This window comes from Lygodium microphyllum, chromosome 15 (genome assembly GCF_053477565.2).
Source record: "Lygodium microphyllum isolate KBCC chromosome 15, Lygodium_microphyllum_v1.1.10, whole genome shotgun sequence".
NCBI classification, from domain to species: Eukaryota; Viridiplantae; Streptophyta; class Polypodiopsida; order Schizaeales; family Lygodiaceae; genus Lygodium; species Lygodium microphyllum.
In genome coordinates this window covers 87,186,979-87,210,394 of record NC_141149.1, presented here as the reverse complement: position 1 = coordinate 87,210,394, position 23,416 = coordinate 87,186,979, and the positions used below count along the sequence as shown (strand labels likewise).

At 48.8% G+C, this 23,416-nt stretch overlaps 1 protein-coding gene across 10 annotated transcripts in view; it reads right to left on the bottom strand.

Moving 5' to 3' along the window:
- The window catches only part of LOC148024742 (uncharacterized), a 267,919-nt gene that overhangs the window by 137,922 nt on the left and 106,581 nt on the right, over window positions 1-23,416 (bottom strand). For 9 of the 10 annotated variants that reach the window (XR_015693346.1, XR_015693347.1, XM_087694403.1 and 6 more), the window contains exons 8-10: window positions 21,055-21,129; window positions 20,878-20,961; window positions 20,599-20,697 (exon numbers count right to left, since the gene is read on the bottom strand). Coding sequence is in view for 8 of the 10 variants with exons in the window: in XM_087694403.1 (XP_087550529.1) it covers window positions 20,599-20,697; window positions 20,878-20,961; window positions 21,055-21,129 (258 nt within the window). In the remaining 2 variants the exon portion in view is untranslated. The remainder of the gene's footprint in view (window positions 1-20,598; window positions 20,698-20,877; window positions 20,962-21,054; window positions 21,130-23,416) is intronic. The other variant, XM_087694401.1, reaches the window with a different exon arrangement.

Sequence of the window (23,416 nt, the reverse complement as noted above, 5' to 3'; positions counted from 1 at the left end):
CTTTACTCAACTCCAGAGAGGAGAGAAAGGGAGACGGCAGGGGGGGTGTAGCCAGCTCATCAGACCCAACCTCGTCAGCAGGGTGCAGGCGGCCGTGCAACGCCCCCTTAGCAGAGCACTCCACAGCCCCCCCCTGTCCGTCCCATCCGGCAGGACTGCAGCCCCCCATATCCTCCACCCGGCTCAGGTGACCCCCCCTCCTCCCACAGGAGGTGGTGAGCCACACACACCTACCTCCTCTGTGCACCAGCAGTCTTCCCCCTCCCATACAGCCACCAGCTCATCCACCCCTGCCACTAGACATACTTTCCCAAGACAAACACAGTTGTTGCCATAGGAGTTCTTCCGCAATGGCCCATGGTCCTACTTGAGAGTTGCGGAGCGCAGAGAGTTCCCACTACCTCTAGAGGTGGGGATCTTCGTGGTTCGTAAGTCAAGGAGGAGCAAGCTCCACCTACTAGCACCACCGGATGGACCAAACTACACCTTTTCTCTTCAGGCCTCTCACTCACGGGAATAGCCGACTACACAAATTGAGGAGTTGAAGAGTCAGGTGGCAGATCACATCTCCCAATGGATGGGAGATGAAGGATTAGCATTGTTTGCACAACAGTGGCCTGGTTGCATGATGGACATTAACTCGTGGGCTAGTGCCAAGGTCCCACACTTGAGCATCATCTTTAGAGCCCCCCCATATTGGAGATCTCCGAGGGACATGATCGAGTGGGCCCCGGCACAGGTGGCCCGTTTCTACCAGTGTACAGAGTCACGCTTCTCACCATGGCTAATAGATGCACTGATAGTGCCACCTGGTGCATCTATCACCCCTATGGTCCGCCAGCCGAGGGCCACCATGGGGGACTGGACTTCACTATCCAAACCGGCAGCAAAGCGCACTTGCATGCCTTACAGTCTCTCCTCCTCATCTTCACCATCCACACCAAACAGACACCTATTCGGTCAGCCACAGGTTTCCCCATGAGCTTACATCTTGCATCCTGGAATGTAAACAGTCTCCACTACAGTGGGGCACGTGGCTCCAAGAAGCTAATTGTTCGGCAAGAGTTGCAGCTTGCCCTTGCCGGACGGATCGACATCTTGCTTCTGCAGGAGCACAAGCTCACCCTCGCCCAAGCTCAACGGGTTGGGAAGGTACTTCCCAACAGCTCACACACGTACTCCAAGCACGCCATAGGTGCCCACGGCAAAAGTGGAGGCGTATGCACCTCTATTGGCTTGAGTCTCACCGCCTGTGTACGAGATCACGAGACGATAATGGCAAGAAGGGTTCTATGGATCAAACTGGATATTGGGGACTTGTGCATTGGAGTCCTCAATGTCTATGCCCCTATGGAGGTTAGGGCACACAACAGGTTCTGGGTGGAGATCCCAAATGGACTCCCAGAGGTGGACTCCTGGATTGTTGGAGGAGATTTCAACAAGCTGGAGGCCTTGGAGGACCAGCAAGGCAGAGGCAGAAACTACCAGGGCATGGCTGGGGAGGAGCAGGAGGCATGGGAGATCTCTTTGCTTGCAGTCGGAGCACGTGATGCCTAGAAACACCTTGCCTTCCACAGGAGGGAGAGGTCGTTGGACTTCTCTTAGGGATACAAGCAGCTAGGTGGAATCCTGCTGGAGCGGTTGGACAGTTTTATGTGGGAGAGTGGGGAGGCTCTCGTGGAGGCCAGATTGAGCAGTTGGCAGGTACCACGTTGTCCAATCATTGTCCGGTTCTCTTGACGCTTGACCCCCCAACATCCGCCCTAGACACACGATCCTATCGGATCCCTGACTCGATCTATAGGAGGCAGGAGGTGACGAGACAGATAGAGAAGATTTGGACCAGAGAATTTGACAGGAGGGACCTGATAGCAGAGGAGGTTGCAGAGGTCCTAGCCGAGTCGAGCAGAATCTGCCAAGAGGCAGCCATACAGACCAGGTAACACTGTTGGGAGGAGGAGAGAGCACTCCGGCGGGACCTTACACTCACACAGAGATTATTGTAGGAGGCACCAGGGGATCCCACCCTCCACGCACAGGAGGTGCGTGCGTGAGTAGCCATTGCTCGCCTAGAAGACACACGCTCGAAGTTCTCATTCCGAACCTCAGCAGCCTTCTGGGCACGGAAGGGGAACACGATGTGCAGGGAGTTCTTCCAGGTGCACCAGCCCCGCACCGCAGGAGAGCAGATATGCAACCTTCGAGATCAATATGGGAGGACCCGTTCTAGCCTAGACGAGGTGATGGAGATTGCCACCAACTACTACATGCGCCTTTTCCAGCAGGAGAGAGTCTCAGCTAGAGAGCAGAGATGTAGACAGCATGTATGGGATCACATCTCGTCCCTCCTCACCACAGAGGAGATGGGACACTCCCTCCTAGCCCCCTTCACAGAGAAGAAATTAGAGGAGGCTTTCCATACACAAGATGGGAAGAAATGCCTGGGAAGGATGGCCTCTCTAAGGCCTTCTTCACTACCTACTGGGAAGTGGTGAAGGACCCCCTACTAAGGGCCTTCCAGGAGATTTTCACTTCAGGACAGATGCCTAGGAGTCTCTCGGCAAGCCTCACCAGTCTTCTCCCCAAAGGGGAACACCGATTGGAGGTCTCCCAGTGGAGGCCGATCACCTTATTGCCAGTGGCCTATAAGGCACTGGCAAAGATGATTGGTAGGCGACTACGCCCCGTACTTCTAGATATCATCCATGACACACAGACAGGCTTTGTCCAGAATAGGAGCATCCTTGACAATGTATTTACCTTCTTCGAGACGACAAAATGGGCTCAACACAGTGGGCAGAGACTGGTCGTACTACTCTTGGATTACAAGAAAGCTTATGACAGGGTGGACTGGGATTTCCTAGAGGGCACCATGGTGAGGTTGGGATTCCCCCACGCTTGGATTCGTGGGGTCTCCGCCCTATACAGTTCAGCCACCAGCAGGGTGCTCATAGGAGGAAGGTAAGGGGAGAAGTTTCGGCTGGAGAGATCGGTTCGACAAGGCTACCTCCTGGCCCCATACCTGTTTCTACTCTTCACAGGGTCGATGTCTCACTTCCTCAAGTCACATGTGAGTGGATTACGCGGCCTCCGACTACCAGTGAGAGAGGAGACTGAGTTGCTAGACTCAAAGTACGCAGATGATACAGCCCTCTACATAGAGGACGATGAGTTGAAGCTGGAGAGAGTGAGGTTGGCTCTCAATGTGCTCTCCTCTGCAGGGGGAGTGAAAATCAACTAGCGAAAGTCTGTTGGTTTCCTCACAGACCCGGACTCTAGCACGGAGTGGGGCATCCACTTGGGATTCAAATGGGTGAGCAGAGGGCAGACCGTCCGGTACCTAGGGTTCTAGGTGGGACTCAACATCACTCCTGCCCAGCAATTTCATCCTGTCCTTGATTTTATTCGGAGGAAACTAACCTACTGGAGCACCGTTCATCTCTCACTAGCCGGATGAGCCCTGGTGGTTAACCAAGTCCTCCTAGCGACGGCCTGGTATATCGCTTCGTGTTGGTGCTTTTCTTCATCGTGCGTAGTGCAGCTTCGCCGCCTAGTGCAGAACTTCCTTTGATCAGGATCTAATGGCTCCAGGGATTCCAGGGCCAAGGTGGCGTGGGCGACCATCATACGACATAGGTCAGAGGGAGGGCTTGGGATCATCGACCTAGAGTATCAGAGTACGGCCCACTTGGGCAAGCTAGTTGTCCGCGGTCTCACACCAAGCGGGCAGGCTTGCAAGGTCCTATTGCAGGAGGGCCTTCAGAACTATAGACTGAGGCTTGGCGGGGAGTGGAGGCCGTCCCTAAGATGGATCTTCACATCTGCCCAGATTACCCCCCCCCCCCCAGGTCACCTTTTCTTCGCAGCTTACTCCGCGTGTGGTAGGGCCTCCGAAAGGCCCTACTCCAAAGGCCCCTAGGCTGCCAAGAGGAAATAGACCGTCAGCTAGTGATCTGGACCCCCTAGGTCAAAGATCGAGAAGGGGCACAGATAGGTGAATGCCCCCACATCCAATGGGCTCGGTGGGAGGCCAATCCGGCCCGTACCGACAGGACATGGCGGGAGGTGTACAGGATGGCAGACGAGGAGGTGTTGCAACAAGTATCAGGCTACCAAAGAAGGGTGGAGGTAAGGAGAAGGGAGACAGACACAGCAATACCTCCGGAGTGGCTTGCTCCCCCGATACATGAGTCGATAGAGCCCGAGGAGGTATGGGCAGCTAGGTTTTCGCCAACAGGCATCCCCCTTCAAGGGGCAAGTAGAGTGGATGGTGCTCTACAAGGGACTTTTTTCATCGTTCAGGAAGCGGGACGTCTGGCCCTTGACAAAGGGCAGCAAGATGAGGGGATTGCTACCCTTTCGTGGAGGAGGATTCGGGTGGTGGGCCTTCAGGGGAAGACATGGCGACTGGACCCCTATGTTTTTTGGAAGGAGCTCAAGGAGTGGCGCCTTTGGATCTAGAAGGGTAGACCACTTGATGAGCTGGAGTGGGATCTAGGAGAGTGACTATGGCCGGCCTTTGCGATCGCCAAGAAGCCACCCAGGTTCCTAGAGTACACTACCAGGATAGGCAAACATGTACTGATGCATGAGGAGATGGACTGGGCGCCATCACGCAGCAGACACTGGGCAGAGCACAGCATCACAGAGCCCTTCTGCCAGACCTTCTGGAGCCGTCTATGGGATAGCTGGAGGCCGAGGAGGGTGTTGTACTTCTTATGGCTGGTGACACATGGAGGCTTGACTGTGGGAAGTTGGCTTGCCCAGATGCAGAAGGAGAGAGATTGTAAGCACTGAATAGAGCAGCCTCTGGAAACCCGAAAGCACTGCCTTTGGTCATGTGAAGAGACGTAGCTCGTGTGGAGAGTAGCATGCCGCATCCTTCGCCATACAGCACCCAGGCTTGGATATATCTCATGGGGAGCTTTTTGTTGGCAGGCAATCAGCCAGCGCCCTCACCTTTTGTATAAGGCCGAGATGCGGGACATGATATTCATTATCCAGGCAGGGTCGTGCGCAGTGGTCGGTTTGGAGGCTCTAACCATCTGCCAAGTACTAGAGCCCACAGCAGACCACTCGGAGATATGGGAGATCATAGGTAGTCTTATTGGATGGCATATCTGAAAGGCACGATGTCAGGAGGCCTTCGGTGAAGAGAGACTTTTAGCACATGTGACCTTAGCAGAGCTTTCGACCTCCATTATCCACTCCCTCCGCGGCCGATGGGACCAAGTGCAAGGCGAGTCCAGGGCTCGTCAAGAGTTCCGAGGTCACTTCATGCGCACTTGGGGCGGCCAGGGTCTATTCTTCGTGATGCATGCAGGCAGCCCCAGTTCGTGATATACCCCCCTCCCATGGCTTCTCACCCCCCATCCCCCCCAGACCGCCTTGAGAGGCTTGTATACATAATGTATTAGTGACTTTGCATCAGCTCCACCTAGTCTGTTGAGCATGAGCACTCTATTGTAATCAGTTTTTTGAGTAATATAATCAGCCACATTTTACTTGCAAAAAAAATCAAACCCAACCAGCCACCTGCCAACTGTAGATTGTCTTACCAGCGGAGATCCATTCTAACCTTGGAAGCAGACTTAGCTGAGAATACTGGCGATGACTTGGTTGCGTACCTCAAATACTTGGATGCCACATTTACCATGCTTGCTAAAAGTTACAATCGGCTTGACTAAGGTCTTCTAGATGATCCTTTAGCAACAGAAGTGCGAACGCTACCTTGCTCATGGGAGGAATCTAAATTCGTATTTATCAAAGCTTCCCAAGTAGCGAGGAACTCATTGCTACCAAGCTTTCCATTGAACAAGCACGCAAACAACACCTGATCACATCTTATGTCAAGAGCAAAGTCATTGCCACAGACCAAGAAATTGGGAAGTTGAAGCAGCTGGCTGACAACAACTCCTCTTTCTTACACAAATGGTATGCTATTTGACCTCAATGGGAAGTAGAAGGACGCCAAGTCATGACAAACGCTGAACAGAGACACGCGATCAAAACCACAGAGTATGACCCAACATATGTAGCTCCAACTTCGTATAGAGTGTTGACCACCATCCTTAATCGACCCCTTGAGGAACACATCCGAGGGCATCCCTATTTATACCAGCTTCTCACAGAAGAGGAGCTCCATGTTGCTAGCAAAGTCGACTCCGGGGATTTCCTTCTCGATATCCTCACCTCGCACAAGTAGGTGTTAGACCCTGCCTCATGGACCATTACGCTCAATTGGAATACAACCCCAATTATTATCCTTGGCTCATGCAAATATAAACACAGTAACAATGCGCGGAACACCCTTAACCCCTTAACCATAATCCTAGGAAGGATTCTTCTTCTTTGTGCAAGGGAAGGGGGTAAGGTGGAAATAAGAACAAAACTCAAAAGCAAATGGAAACAAACCAAAACCAGTTCATGATTAAGAAAAAGGGTCTTAAAATTTGAAATGTATGGATTGCTTGAGGGAGAACTTTAATTCTATAATTAAGCGTTTCAATTCCATAAGCATGTGACCTTTTCCCTCTCCAAATAATTATTTTGAAAACCATTAATGGTGAACATGGCATCATGATAGTACCCAGCATGGCAAGCCAAGAAAAAGCCAGCAAGTTGCCGTTTTCTAAAGAAGAGCAAGCAAAATATGGCCTTTCTGTGGAAACAAAAGCCTTTGACCAGTTCAAGTTCAAGCATGTCTTGAACTTGGAGGATGTCGCCATGGAGGAACAAGCAGTGAAGTGGATTGCCCAACAATGCCATCTGCAAAAGTACATGGAGGCAGTTAGCCAAGCGGTCAACTACGAGAAGTATGCAGAGTTCCTCCGGACCTTTGGTAGGAACTGCAACACCATCACCGTGCGAGAAGAAGAAGAAACGCGCCGAGTCCAAATCGAGTTAACTCCAGAGCTGGTGGAAAAAGCATTAGGCCTAGCCAATAAGGTGGAAAGACGGCCAAAGCAGGATGTGCACACCATGTTGAGAAAGGACAAGATAATGGTCCACATAAACGATGGCATCAGCTTGGTGGACATCCCCGACTCCAAGATCCAGCTCCAGGCCAAAATGATATACGCATTATTCTCTAGCCATAAGTACAACTCAATAATGAGCCAAATCAACGTACCTATGCTGGAGAGCATTGCACCAAGATCCTTTCACGAAGTAAACCTAAATGGCTTTGTGTAGAAGACCATTGTCTCTTCAGCAAAAGCGTTGGCAATAGGAGAGAGACAAGCAAGAGAAGAGTCCCTTGCCACCAAGGCAAAAAGAAAATCATCATCCTCAAAGGCCTCTACCATCCACTTCGGTGGAGTCTTGACAGCCATAATAAGGGAAGCATTGGGGGAAGGACAGGGTGAAGAAGGAGTTGGAGAAATACCAAAGAGGTCACCTCCTTACCATGAACAACAGCCACACTCCAGTGTAAAGACGGTGAGCAAGGCTGAAGAAGAAGAATGAGAAACATAAAGTAGCTAGCGAAAACCCAGAAAACCAAAGCAGAAGGATTCACAAGAGAAGGCCAAGAAGGAAAGCAAGAAAAAAGAAAAAGCAAACTTACAAAAAGCTAAAAGAGAGTCTAAGAAGGAAGAGAAGGAGAGGAAGAAGAAAAAAGTGGATTCCAAGAGATTGGAGGAAGAATCAAGAAAATCCGAGGAGGAGAGGAAAAAGAAAGCAGCAAAGGCAGGAGTTGAAAAGGAAGGAAGACAAAGACATAACTCTGGCAACACGCCTATCTATAGAGCAGTTATGCAAATAGAGCGAGTTGGGCGCCACGAGCCCATCTAGAGATGCAGGCTCAAGCTCAAGCACACAAGTGCCGGAAATCACGCCATCTGCAGTGAAGGAAGGTAAGGGCAAGGCCCCGAACGACCCCGCCTCTACCCTCATAGTGCCCGCCACTCCCACAATCATGTTCGTACCGAGCTTGACGGCTTAAGTGGATACTACTAACCTCACGGCCTGGCTATAGTACTTTGTTAATAAGGAAATGACCCAAGGAATGGGAGAGGGTATCCCTATGACACAAACTAAAAGACCGGTGGCAACAGACATCGTGTTAGGGAGGATCCCAAGAAGCAGAAGAGGGAAACCTCCACAACCTCCATGCCCACTACAGAGCTGCCACCTACTACAAATTAGGACGAATACGTCAAGGAGCTCCTCTCGCAACTAGAGACGGCAAAGAAAGATAAGAAGATGGTAGTGGCTGAACTAGAAGCAAAAAAGGAGGCCATGGCTACGTCACAATTGGAGAAAATTCGTCAAGTAGCCATCTGCCAAAGGGAGATAAGTGAGCTCAAGGAGCAACTGCAAACCAAGGACGAAGCAAGAACCGATTAGCAGGCAAGGTTGGATGAAGAGACTCAAGCCTAGTGAGCCTACGACGTCACAATGATGAGCTCGTAAGCCTCTATGAAGACCTGCAAGGGGAGATGGAAAAGATCCATAAAGCCATAGAAGAGTTAGAGGTGGTGAGGAAAGAAAGGACACGTAGATACCAAGAGGAGATCAAGAAATTTAAGCAAGATGCAACCTCAGAGTAGGAGCAACACAAGCTAAAAAGAAAAATCAAAGATCAAGAGCAAAGGTTGATGATATTGGTTCAAAGGCAAGAAGAAAGCCTTGAGGAAATGGAGAAGAGAGCAGAGAATTGGGCAAACCATAAAGAGAGAAAAGTTAAAGCCTTGGCACACCATCTGGCTCAGGTGGAAAATGACAAAGTGCTAGCTAAGAGTAGAGCAGAGGCCGCCCAAGTGGATTTCGAAGCCTAGCAATGCACCTTTCTAAGCACACTACTAGATGTCACTCAAACGGAGAAAGGGAAGATTGTTGACTCCATAAAGAAGAAGCTAGGGATTGCACGCAAGGCCTTGAGGGCAAGCCTGCAGATGCCAACGTAACCGGTGGGTATCAGCCTTGGCCTTGAAGAGAAGTGAAAGAATCTATTGCAAGCAGGCTTGACCCCACAAGAAGTCAATGCACTAGGGTTCACTGAGAGGGCACAATAGGTGGGCCAGCAAGGAGAAGAGGCTAACACGAGCTTCGACATGGGATCTCACGAAGAAAAACTTGTCCCACAGCCTCCTTTCCCACGCCCACAAGAACAGTAGTAGCAGGTAGACACCTTTGCAAAAAGAAAAGCGGAGCTTAGAAGGAAGAGGCAACGGATGGTGGAGCAAGCAAAGTGCAAATTGAATACCAAGCCAGCATTGCCAACTTGTACAGAGTACTGCCAGTCAAGGTGGTGAAAGAGGTGATTAATGTGGGAAGCCGGCTAGGAGACAAATGGACCTCAAAGAGAGAGCAAAATCCCACCCTATGGGGAACCAAGGACGCAGACTTTTGGCAGGATAAATTTTTTGAAGTGCCCAGAGCTGTGAAGGGCTATGAGTGCCAACCCACATGGAGGAGGCCCATTTTTTACGTGAACATAGATGCCTGGATGGCTTTTTGTAGCACTGTACCCTTCGAGCGAAATAATCCAACCTTCATGCCATATTTGAGAAGGGTAGGAGTGGATTTCAACCTAAGCATCCATGACATGTACGACTTCCCATGGATCTACAACACCAACGCTACTAGACCTGAAGAGGCCCTCATTTTTATGCTAGAGGACCTATATGATTCCATAGTCTGCTTCATCAACGAATTCTCCTGTCCCGATCCCTCCTTCATCACTACCTGTAATTATTTTAGACTACTTAGACAAGATCCCATATCACAAGACCATTGCCTTCCACCCCTCTTATTTTACCCTAATGGAATAGACAGCTGCGTATGGCAAGATTAATGATGCGAGCTGCTCTACTTCCTTCATTTTGCTTAGCCCTCCTAGAAGATATGAATGATAGCCGCTTCACACACTGCAATCATCCATTTCGTTCGAGCACTACTCTCCAAGTGCGCCTGAATTCTCAAAGGGTACATGCTGAGCTTACAATTCCTTAGTAAATCTCATAAGCCTCCAACTCCACCCTCTCCCGATACGAATGACGAAGATTCATCATGACTATGTAATTTTCCAAACAAAAAGAAAACGCACATAACTCATAGTCACTGCACCTAGGGGTCCTCAAGTTAGGCACGTCTGATGACCTCGGTCGGCCACCTCCACCCCTAACCCCCTATCCCAATTTTTATTTTCCATATCACGCTTAGGGCACCTCAAGGCTAGGACTTCCAGACATGTCTCCCTAAGCCGTGCACCACACCTCTAAAAACACACGAGCTGGGTCCTCGAGTGTGGGATAATACCCAGGCTATCGACCCAACTCCCAGTTCCACTAGCACGAGCACAATGCACCACACGGTAAGGTAGACATACCCCCAAATATATAGTGGAAAAGTGAATGAAGAGCTCATTCTTTGTTGTGTGGCAAAGTGGATCTATCTTCTTCTCTCCTTCTTGCTTGCTTGTGTGTGCTTGAGAGAGGGAGTATGAGTGTGAGGGAGTGAGTGTGTGAGGGTGAGGAATCAAGGAGAAGAAGCTCTCTATCATCTCCACTCTTCTTCTCTTCTCTTCTCTTCTCTTCTCTTCTCTTGCCTCGCATGCGGCTATGGAGGATGGAGGTTGAAGGTGGAGGCTTGAGGTTGCTTGAGCTCGCATCACGAATCGTGGAGCTACTGGTGTGCTTGAGGGAGGAGGCAACTCATTTGGGCATCAAGGTAAGCTCACTACGCCACGTAGGATCGAAGGTGCGTCGGCTAGGTGAGAGATAGCCATAGGTGTTCGCTTGAAATGCTTGAAAGAATAAGCGGTCCGTGGGTTTTGGCGGTTGAGCTGAGCTCCCCTCTACACTCTCTCTTTTTTTTTCCGTAAAAGGTAATTGAATTAAGTAGCAATATTTACTTTAAACCATCAGGTCACCTAAGAAAAACAGAACAGATTCCAGGTCTACACACACACTCTCTCTTTTTTTTTTTTCATAAAAGGTAATTGTATTAATTACGAAAAAAAGTACAAGATAACTTGATTACAAGATACATGACGCCAATCCAGGCCATCATGTGGAAAGGGGCTAAGTGCTACAAGTTACAAAGTTATGGCAAGGGGGCAGATGAAATTGCCATAAGCCAGGCACGGAAGTCCTCCCTAGAGAGCAAATCAGAATGCCGGAGAAGATCCAACTGCCAATACAAAAGGCCCTTAAGCCTCGCAATATGTCGCTGAACATTATAGGCGGAGTCAAAAAGAAAAGCATTCCTAATGGTCCAGTTATGCCAACAGCCCCAATATCGAAGAAAATGATACATGAGTTTCATATGTGGCTGTGCAGGAGTGGGGTATTTGGGCTGGCCGAAAACCCAATCAAAGGGGCGCAGGGTGAATCCAACCGCTCCTTGCCAAATAGCCGACAAAAAGAACCAGACTTTTTTTGCGACGGGGCAATTAATAAATCTGTAGCGGGCTGATTCCACAGCAGTGGTGCAAAAGAAACAGCTGCCATTGGAGATTCGTCGCTTGGAAAGAGCCGACGCAAGCAGAAGACCACCAATCATCACTCTCCAAAGAAAGACTTTACATTTGAAGGGGGTCTTGTTCAACCAGCCCTCCATCACAGTTGCCCTCCACCAGGACCGGGATTTTCGTAAGCCCCATAAAGCATTGGCTTTGGTAACTAACCATTGTTGATCTTTGATCAGAATATGATAAACTTGATTAGCAGAAGCTTTGCTTAAAGGCAGCCGGCCTTGTAGGTCCCAATCCTACCAGGGATGATCTGAAGCAAGGGCAGGAAAGGGTTGTCGGCTCTGGAGCCTCCGCAAAAGTTGTTCCCATAAAGGCCTATATCCCCGCGGGATCCTGTAAAGCCTCCTGGCTGTACGAAAAGATATAAGCACATTGCGACTAGCAAGGGTGGCATCCGCGACCGAAGACAAGCCCAAACGAGCCATCCGGTTGAATTGTGGTCTAAGCTCATTTTTGCCTTCCCATGCAAGTAAACGCGAGACTGCCAATAATTCCAATTGAAAAGAATTCGTAGCCAAGCGATCCTCCGCTGGATGCCACTGAGCCTTTAGAAGGACCCGTTTCCAGGAACATACCAAATGATTAAGCAGCGACGAAGAAGAACTGGAGAACCTCGAATCAGCATTAAGAACATGTCACCAAGAAATCCGGATTTGGGTATTGCCATGTAGAAGCCCATGGCTCTCAAGGAAATAACGGGCTATATCGACCCATGGATGATGATCCAAGCACATGGCGCGGAAGAGAGACCAACGGAGTGCCTGCATGTGAGTTTGGGCATCTAAAATAGCTCCGCCACCCATGCGTTGGGGGGTGCAGGCATGCGACCAAGAAATCCAGGAAATACCTGCATGCAATGAGTCCTTCTTCCATAGCATGAAGCGAAGAGACTGAGTAAGAGCATTGAGAGTCGTATTAGTCCAGGGCAACAATAGCAAGAAATATGTCAGCATTGGCAACATAATTGTCTGGGCCACTTTGAGACGAATATGGAAGGGCCAGGCTTGAGATTTCCAATACATAAACTTAGCCACCATTTTCTGAGAAATCCACTGCAGAAGCTGCTTTGGTGGAACGTCGACACCCAAAGGGTACCCAAGGTGCCTGACAATGGAGCCACGAGGAACAACCAGACCCTGCCAGTCCAAGGACTGCAAATCCGACTCCGTGCAGCTGAGAATGGCTGATTTGAGTGCATTGATGCGAAGGCCGGAGGCTTGACCAAAGATGCCCCAAACATCCAATGCGCGCTTGAGGTTGTCCTTGTCTGCACGCAAAATCATAAAAGTATCATCCGCCAGGGATTGGCTAATGAAGTGTTGTCCTGAAGGAAGCGACAGACCGGCCAACTGAGAAGAGGCTACCATATGGGATAACATGGAAAGAACTGGATATGTCGCGAGGGCAAAGAATAGCGAGCTCAAAGGGCATCCTTGTCTGACAGAGCGGGCAAGTACAAATGGCTCAGTAACACCTCCATTCAGCATGACTCGCGAAGACGCCGCAGCGCTAATGGTGTAGATTAGACGAGACATCCGGGGACCAAAGCCCATAGCCGACATAAGTTCAGCGACGAAAGACCAATCCAGATAGTCAAAAGCCTTTTCCAGGTCCAGTTGAATCAGTACTACCTCCTTGTTAGAATGCCTTGCATAATCAATAGCTAGTTGAGCATTCAATACATTGTGCAGAATATTTCGGCCCTTAATGAAACCATACTGTAGAGGATGCACAATGGCCGGGAGATGCTTATGAAGCCGATTCGCCATTATTTTGGAAAAGATTTTGTACACTGAACCCATCAAGGAAATGGGGCGCCACTGTGTCAACCTAGATGGCGAAGGAACTTTTGGAAGCAGTTTAATAAGGCCTTCTTTCCATGAGGAAGGCATGATCCCGGTTTGCCACACCTGCTGAAACAAAGCCTGCAATGGTTTCGCCAGTTGGGAAGCAAAAGCTTCAAGAAACTCATTGGTGAGACCATCCCAACCCGGGCTTTTATCCTTGGGCAAATGTAACAAGACGTCCATAACCTCTGCCTCACAAATATCGGACTCCATAATAGCTTGCATGTCCTGCGGTAGCTGATTGCGGACCAGGTCATAAAAACCCAAACGGGCCTGAGTGATTTGATCTGAAGGTGGAGAAGTGGTGCCGAGGTCACGGAAATAATTCCTGCACATATGCATAATACACACACACTCTCTTTTTTTTTTTTTTTCCGTAAAAGGTAATTGTATTAATTACGAAAAAAATACAAGATTACTTGATTACAAGATAGTTGATGACACTAAGCCATCAGGAGAAGAAGTTCTCTCGCTCTCTCTTTTTCTGATTACAAGACGCACGGGGGCCGTAGGCCAACGTGGGGAAAATCCCAGTAGTAGTGTACTAAAAAGTTACACGAATCATGGCAACGACCCAGAGGCAATTGCCATATACCAAGGAAGCAAATCCTCCCGAGGGAGCAAGTCAGCATGTCCGATGAGATCTAACTGCCAGTGCAAGAGGCCTTTAAGCCTGGCAACATAGCGCGGTACATTAGAGGCCGAATCAAAGAGAAAAGCATTGCGGGTAGTCCAAATGTGCCAGCATCCCCAGTATCTGAAGAAGTGAAATAGTATCTGCATATGCAACTTTGGCAATGTGGGATACTTCGGGCGCCCAAAAACCCAATCGAAAGGAGTTAGCGAGGAGCCCACCACAGTGCGCCATATGTGCGACAAGAGTAACCAGATATTCTTGGCGAGCGGGCAAGAAAGAAAACGATGTCGAGCTGATTCCGCCGTTGTGGTACAGAAGAAGCAAGTGCCATTGGAGATGCGACGCTTGGCAAGGGCCGAGGCAAGAGGAAGACCGCCAATCATTACCCGCCAAAGAAAGACCTTGCATTTGAAAGGTGCCTTATTCAGCCAGCCCTCCATCAGCGTTGTTTGCCACCATGTCCGCGATTTCCGCAGACCCCAAACAGTATTAGCTTTGTCACCCAGCCATTGGCGATCCTGAATAAGAAGATGATAGACCTGATTAGTAGAGGCCTTTTCCAGACTCAACCGGCCTGCAAGGTCCCAGTCCTGCCAAGGGCGATCCACAGCCAGGGCAGGAAAGGGTTGCCTGCCCTGAAGCTCCGCCGACAGCTTTCCCCATAAGTCACGGTATCCGCGCGGGATCTTAAAAAGTCGCCTAGCAGTCCGAAAGGATATGAGGACATTGCGCGTGGCAAGGGTAGCATCCGCAACCGACGTCACACCTAAACGGGCCATGCGGTTAAATCGCAGTCGGAGCTGATGTTTGTCTTCCCATGAAAGTAGTCTCGATACTGCCAACAATTCCAGCTGAAAGGAGTTAGTCTGCAAGCGGTCCCCCACCGGGTGCCACCGGGCCTTTTTGAGCACCACTTTCCAAGAGTCGACCAGGTGCTGTAACAAAGGGGAAGAGGAGCTGGAAAAACGGGAATCAGCATTAAGGACATGCCACCAGGAGGCCCGAAGCCGGGTGTTACCATGGCGGAGCCCGCCGTCCTCAAGGAAATAATGGGCTATGATAGTCCACGGGTGATGATCCACACACATGGCCCGAAAAAGGGACCAACGGAGAGCCAGCATATGATGTTCTGCATCCAAAAGAGCTCCACCACCCATGCGCTTAGGGGTACATGTATGCGACCATGAAATCCAAGAAATGCCTGCCTGCAGAGAATCCTTCTTCCATAGCATGAAACGGATGGGGTGAGTGAGAGGCTTCAAAGTAGTAGGCGTCCATGGCAACAATGGCAAGAAATACGATAGCATTGGGAGCATAATTGACTGAGCCACTTTGAGGCGGACATGGAAGGGCCACGCTTGCGACTTCCAATACATAAACTTTGCCGCCAGTTTGTGTGAAATCCATTCCAGCAGGTCCTTTGGCCGTACATCCACCCCCACTGGGTATCCAAGATGTCTGACAATAGAGCCACGGGAAACCACCTGGCCTTGCCAGCCTAATGACTGTAAATCAGGCTCCGTGCAACTGAGAATGGCGGACTTAAAAGCATTGATGTGAAGTCCAGAGGCTTGACCAAAAAGCGTCCAAACATCTAATGCCTTGCGAATGTTGTCCCTGTCTGCCTGCAAAATCATAAAGGTGTCATCAGCCAAAGATTGGCTAATGAAGTTATGGCCCAAAGGAAGAGACAGCCTGCCAGCTGAGCCGAATCTGCCATGGAGGATAACATTGAAAGGACCGGGTGCGTCGCCAGGGCAAAAAAGAGCGGACTCAGAGGACAACCCTGTCTGACTGAGCGTGCAAGGACAAAGGGCTCAGTAACCCCACCATTGAGCATAACTCTGGATGAAGCCGCAACACTAATGGTGTAGATCAATCGGGACATTCGGGTGCCAAAGCCCATAGCACACATGAGATCTGCAATGAAAGACCAGTCCACATAATCAAACGCCTTTTCCAAGTCCAATTGAATCAATACCACTTCCTGACCGGAGTGTCGCGCATAGTCAATAGCCATTTGCACATTTAAGATATTATGGAGAATGTTGCGGCCCTTAATAAAACCATATTTGGAGAGGACGCACAATAGCGGGAAGGTGCTTGTGAAGCCGATTCGCCAGCACTTTGGAGTAGATTTTGTACATGGAGCCCATCAAAGAGATTGGTCTCCAGTGTTGCAGCTTTGACGGTGAAGGGACCTTTGGAATCAGTTTGATAAGGCCTTCTTTCCATGAGGAGGGCATAACCCCCGTTTCCCAAACCTGCTGAAACAAGACCACCAATGGCTTCACCAACTGAGTGGCTGAGCTCTGAAAGAATTCATTAGTGAGACCATCCCAGCCACGACTTTTATCCATCGGCAGGTGCAACAAGACATCCATGACCTCCTCCTCGCAAATATCCGCCTCCAAAGTGGCTTGCATATCCAATGGAACCTGCTGTCGGACCAGATGATAGAAGACCGCGCGGGCATGCGTAACCTGGCTAGAAGGCGAGGGAGAAGAACCAAGGAGATCCATAAAATAATTTCTGCACATATTGACAATGGTATGCGGATCAGTGACCATGCGACCCTCCGGATCCTGGAGTCTGGTCATATTGTCGCGAGCCGGAGACGCATGCAGGGCGCGAAAGAACTTATGAGACTGGCAGGCACTATCTTGTAATGTGTCAGTCAAGGTATGCAGCTTGGCCTGCTGATAAGATTTTAACTGAAATACTTGAAGAAGATGGGCCAAACGCCTCTCCAATGACAGCAGAAAATCATCATCTGGGGAATCCAGGAGCAAGGAGCGGACCAAAGCCAGTAGCTCCTCTGCTGCAGATCGACGACGGCGACAAAGCGATGCATGATGGATCCCATACTGCCGAGCAACACGCCGTACATTAGAGAGCAACCGTGCAAATGAAGGCAAGCCCTCAGAGGCGAAGTCCAATAAGAACCTGTCGATCAATTGCTGCATATAGCCCTGAAATATTGGATGTTTCAAGTAAGAGGAATTGAAACGTAACGGGAGCCTATCCAGCAACTGCATAAAAGGTGCAATAGATTGTGCCCGCATCTCCAACTGAAGGGGGAAATGATCCGACAATGCATACTACTGCAAGACCTTCATTTCCAGCATCTCGGGAAGAAAATCGTCCCCGTGCATGATATACATTCTGTCCAGCCGCGACCAAGTAGTTGCATATTGTGCAGAATGAAAAGTAAACCCCGCAAAGGAAGGGTGAAGCCAGGACCAAAGATCCTGCTTAAGAACATGCAAAGCAAAGGAATTCCACACCCGGCTTTCCGGCGCATCCATGACCGAATGCGCTGAAGTGGACTGAGAAGAGTCAACACACATATTGAAATCTCCCATCAAAAGCCCCCTTCGGCCACGTGACATGGAGGCCTGCAAAGTGGACCAAAGATCCCGTCGGGATGCGGGATCATTCGGCGCATAGAGGCCCAGTAACCATAAAATCTCGCCTTCAAATAAGACTTCGATAACCAGGAAGCGGCCCTGCACATCATTTTTAATAAGGACAGGCTGATATTTCTCATGGACAATCATCAGCACACCCGAATAGTGCGTAGCATGGGTGCCTGCATAAAACAGACGGAATCCATGACAGTCCACAACTTTTCCTGCTTCACCATGACTTTTGTGCTCAACTGCACACAATACATCCCACCGATTTTCATGTAAGACGGTCCACATGGCATGTTGCTTATGGCGAGAGCAAATGCCTTGCACATTCCATGTGGCTAACTTCATATCTCTTCAAAAAAGAAAGTCAGGAACGAGGCACCTGTTGCCTCGATTTCACCTTTTTCGCGAAAGCATCCAGGACGCCCTCATCCAGAAAATCAGCCAATACTGCAAAGGAATTCTGGCGACCTGCTTTAGAGGTAGAGGGTAAATCCACTGCCTTGGGAGTGGGGCGGGGATAACGCCGATCCCAGGGAGTAATCACATTACCTTTGGTATCAAAAGCCAGCTTAGCAGGAGGGCCTTTGGGACCATCAGTATAGACTTTCCTTGGAGCCTGATTACGGGGGGCCGACGGGGCCGTAGTGCGCGGAGCCTGTTGTGAAGTAACCATTTCTTTTCTGCACGTATACGTGCGCATGGAGTCCTGGGAAACAGGAGGTCCAGGATCTGCCAAGCCGGCATCCAACTTTTTACCTTTTTTGGGACGTGCCTCAATCCAGTCCATGCGACGGGAATCCGAACCCAGGACCGGTTGTTTACCTTTATCCATGACTTCCTGGGGCGGAGCATCAAGCACCATGTCGTGCTTGGGCAGCATAACCTGTGCATCCTCCAAAGACGGTTGCCTTTCACGGCATTCAGCCATGAAATGTCCCAATTTCCCACATGAAAAGCAGTGCCCCGCAAAGTTGCCCCATTTCAAGCGAAAATGCAGAGGATTCATGTCTGAACAACTGAGGCGCAGCCAGGCGGGCCTTTTCCTGGCCGTGTCCCATAACATGCATAAACGGTTCCGGTTCATTGCCCTGAGGCTTGGGGGGACCAGCACCGTGCCCACAACCGCCATGGCGTCCTTCAACATTGGCCAATAGACTGCCGGACAATTCTCCACCTCTACCCACACCGGGCATTCTCGTTGAAGCAGACGCTGGAAGTCAGCCATGGGGCGCCATGGTACAACATGGACCAGGCGGCGATCAAAGAATAGTGGCAACTTGGACAGGAGCTCAGCTCGATGCATTTCCGATTTCAACAGCACCTCATAAAAGCCTCGGGGTCCAAGGAAGATCTCCTCAACACACTCCCCTTGCAATAAATGGTGCATCCACTGGCGAATATGTGACAGCACCGGGATCCTGCCAGTGAAGAAAAGGATAACTGCACGATCATAAAAAACCGAGAAAGATCTCAAGACTGATTTAGGGTCCACCGTAGCTTCCAGCACATCATCCGTTCCCGCTTCAGAAAAGGATTCAGTATTATGCTGGACATACTCGCCAAGCAGAGTATTGGCAAAGTCGAGCAAATGCTCCCAGTCGATTTCCTGTGAATCCACAGGATCAGAGGCCACTTGCGCATAGGAACGTTCCTGAGGACCCATTGTCTCATCAAAAGTGTGCTTGGAGCGTTTGCCAGCAGGCGGCAGTTCAGAACCTAGCAGTTCAGAACCCGGAGGCAGCTCCTCCGTGCATGGCACCATATCCTCTGTCTCCTCTGCGTCGGAATCAGGGCCAAGGGCTACCACCGTCTGGTCAAGAAAATCCATATCCAGGCCAGCCATACTGCTGTCTTCTCGTTCGCGCTCTCTCTCTCGCTCTTGCTCTCTTTCTTTCCTGTACAGCAGCGCTGTCCAAGGACAGATTCCACAAACACAGCCAATGAAACCGGAGCTTTACCTGTCAGCCTGAGTCGTGGCCTGTCCCAAGAACGCGTGTGGCAGGGCGCAACCCTAACAGTGCAAGGGCTCGAGGGTGGAACACAGGTCTGGCAGTCGACGGCAGCGCAGGATAGTCGAGGGCACAAGGCAGGGGCCTCGCCAGCAGAAACCCTAAACACAGAGGGCAAACGAGCAGAGTGCTGGTGCAGAGCCCGCCACTTAGGCAGACGACAGCAGGGCAGGGTCCGCTGACGAAGGGCCGGCCAGCAGCGGGGCGGGGGACTCAGTCGCGCCCGACGGAGCGTGGGGGCTACGGAACAGGGCGGCAAGGGCAGCCGCGGGCGACGGAACAACAGGGGCGGGCGAAAGGCGACGGGCGACGGAGCTGCAGCCGCGGGCGACAGGCGACAGAACTGCAGCCGCGGGCGACAGGCGACGGAACTGCAGGGGCGGGCGACGGACGACGGCGAAACAGCAGCAGACGACGACGTGGACGGGCTATGGCGGCGCGACAGGCACAGGCGACGCGATCTCCATCCTCCCCCCCGGCCAAGCTCTCAGAGCGCTCTCTCTCTCTCTCTCTCTCTCTCTCTCTCTCTCTCTCTCTCTCTCTCTCTCTCTCTCTCTCTCTCTCTCTCTCTCTCTCTCTCTCTCTCTCTCTCTCTCTCTCTCTCTCTCTCTCTCTCTCTCTCTCTCTCTCTCTCTCTCTCTCTCTCTCTCTCTCTCTCTCTCTCTCTCTCTCTCTCTCTCTCTCTCTCTCAATAAACTCTCTCTCTCTCTCTCTCTCTCTTCGTGAAGATAATTTACTTCAAACCATCAGGTCACCTAAGAAAAACAGAACAGATTCCAGGACTAACTGAATGAGCACCATTTCTTGCTTCATGTATCGAGCATAATCTATTCCCATCTGGACATTCAAGATGTGCAGAATATTGCACCCTTTAATAAATTCATACTGGGCAGGGTGAATAATAACCAGAAGATATTCATGCAGTTTGTTAGCTAGGACTTTGGTAAAGATCGTATATACAGAGCCATGCTTATGATGCAGTTCTTTAAGTATGCAAGCTTTCCATCCCACTTTGCCATTTTCACCACAGGAAGTTTGTATATGTTCCTCTATTGCACCATAAGCACTTCTGGCCAATGAGAAACTTTTTTAAAGCTATCATTACAGCAAACATGCGAACTCAAAGCCTAGTAGCATTCCACAATTCATATCATTCATCTTCCTCTATCACATTTTTAAAAACTCATATCATTAAGCAGGCACTTACTAAATTGTCATGTGATGCGCATGGAGTTTCTGAATCCAGTTCCATCACAGGAATATTAGATTCCTCATCATTGTAGTTAAGCATTGCCCTAAAAGATGTCTGCAGGATGAAACACAAGAATCCCTGTAACTAGTCTGTTGGTCCTGTTATTCCAATTTCGTGACAGAAAAAACCAAAATAGATGCAGACATGATGGACAAGACAAAGGCCTATGAAATGGGCCCTGTTAAAGAATGAGGCCAAAACCATCATAGAGATGGCACTACTTATCTTCATTACCTTTGGCATTGGCAAGGATGGGCTGGAACAAATTATATCATACAAACGTATAAGAACTGCTGCATCTAGTGCTGCATAATCCAGCTGTTATAAAGAACAAGAGAAATATTTTTTATAAAACAGAATCAGAGAGATCCACTCAGACAGTACAAGCCTAGTAAGTGGAAGAGTATCCACCTGACTTTTAGAAAGAGGACGGGCTTCCCAGTCACTCATCCGCATCCTCTTATTGAGACCAAGTCCTAGTAAAGCCTGAAATGTCAGAAAAGAGTCTCAGTACAACATCCCACACAATGTAGCACACCCATTTCATCTAAATAAATACTTCATTTATATAGATTTTAGAATTCAACACATGCATATGTAAGTCTGACGCTTGCAGAAGTCCATCCTTGAAGTAAACAGGTTATATTGCAACCCCTTTAAAGTATAAACTACTCCATTAGTTACCTAAAAATGTATTCTTTTCATTGTGTTTTCTAATTCTCTATTTGTGACTTGAACAAGCTCAACAAAGGGTACAAGAAATACGGGAACAAATCTGCCCCAGGCCTGACTGTTGTAAAAGATAGCTACCTCATACAATAGCTGGGGATAGAAACAGCGGGTCACCGGGGGAGGGGAAGAGTGAGGGTAGGCCAGGGGGGCCACAGTGCACACAATGGTCTGTAAAGAAACTGAATTTCTCCTTTCAGTAGGACATCACTTAAACATCTTAAAATGATGTCCAACCATACAACTGAAGAATTTTACTTGGAAGAGCCTTATGCTGCTCAATGGGCTATCTATGTCGCACATTTACACACTCAACTACTATGCTGTTAAAGATCCTTCCATCTCCAACTCCATTCCAACTGCCACTTTGTACACAAGAAGCCTGATATGAGAACAAGCAACATTTTTATATCTCAGTTGTGAAGTCATAAATGCTGCGTTGGACTATTTGCAGCAATCATGGCAGCAAATTTTAGGTCCTTTGTGTACTTTAATCATTTCCCCTTGATCCTGTAAGTGTTTACGCTCTGATGTCAATGCTAGAAGAACAGTTTCAGCTTACCGGTCTGAGCAATACCAGGGTCTCAACAAAGAACAGAGAGAAAACATGGGTATGAGCTGTTGATTCACCTTCCAGCCTTGGTACAACATATTTTTACAATGAATTCAATACTCCTTACGATGTCTTCGACATCATCACAACTTCCTTGAGTTTGGCCCTTGTTCATAGACATTAAATGGTTCCATCCCATTAATTAATTGGCCTTAGCCCATGTTCACTGTTCATGCACATGTCTCGCATATGTGTAAGAGTCACATCCCCCTGTTCTCCATAACTGTCACATTAATCGACAAGACAAGAGCCCTTCAATGTATGCCACCTTTCAGCTTTAGCTATATGGTTGAGTTCTTGCACTTGTTGATGTTTTCCAAGAAATATACTGAGCCACATTTTACTTTACAACAAACAAGATGATGTTATCACAAGGGCCTTCCAAGGTAAGAATAGAAGCTAAGTTCAAACGCTGAGTGAAGGTAAACAAATTATCTGAAAGTGAATGTCCAAGATAATAGCTCGGTGGAAAATTTATGTAACAATGCATTAAAGCTCTAAAATGACCAGGATATAATTTAAATTGGGATACACTCTTAAAATGCATTAATCAAATTACAAACAAAGATTTTGTTTTATTTCACAAGTTAAAAAATAAAGCAAATATTATAGGATGTGGTATTATATTATATCATATCATGTTATAGTATATTGTTTAAATTTAGTTTAACCATTTGCTCAAAGAAAAATACAATGAAGTGCAAAGGATCAATACTCAAGGTGGATTTGTCTACAAATCAAAATCCAATGATATATACAAGCGTCTCAAAGCCATCTATGGAGGACAGGGGATAGAAACCATAGTGGAGGAGTATAGCACCACCAAGGGTGGCCATCCTATAAGTGAAGAACAAGCCATGGCCACCCCAAGGTGAAGAAAATGCTGCAAAAGCTCCCATCGATGTCGAGAGTCTCTCTGTAGTAGCTGTTGCCAATGGAATGAATGAATGCATTACAAACTGATTAGCTCATTAAAACAGCCCAAAAAATGTAAATTATCAAAAGTTTCATAAAACAATGAATGGTCCTAGAGAGTTTTTCTATCCCATATGTAAAACCCGAATTTAGGAGGATCTTTTTGAACCTATCAATAGACAATTTGCCCACCATTCAATCCATCTTTGTCTTGCAAGTTTCAACCATTAGCTCTCTTCCACTAGTTGTCCAATCCCTAGAGACTACCACTAGGTGGTTTACAGCCGTTTCCCATTTTCCCACTACTGCTAGTGATCAGCTGCCATCATCTTCAAGCAGTTACATTGCTGCATTTACCAGTTCCAGCCCCAGACACTACTACGTTCTGGTTTCAAGCATACCGCCCTTCCATTTCCAACATCGGTCTGATTTGCATTTGCATCTACAATAGGTCTTTTTTGTGTTTTCAACACTTATCTTCGTCAGCCTTTGCTCCGATTAGTGGTTACTACACTT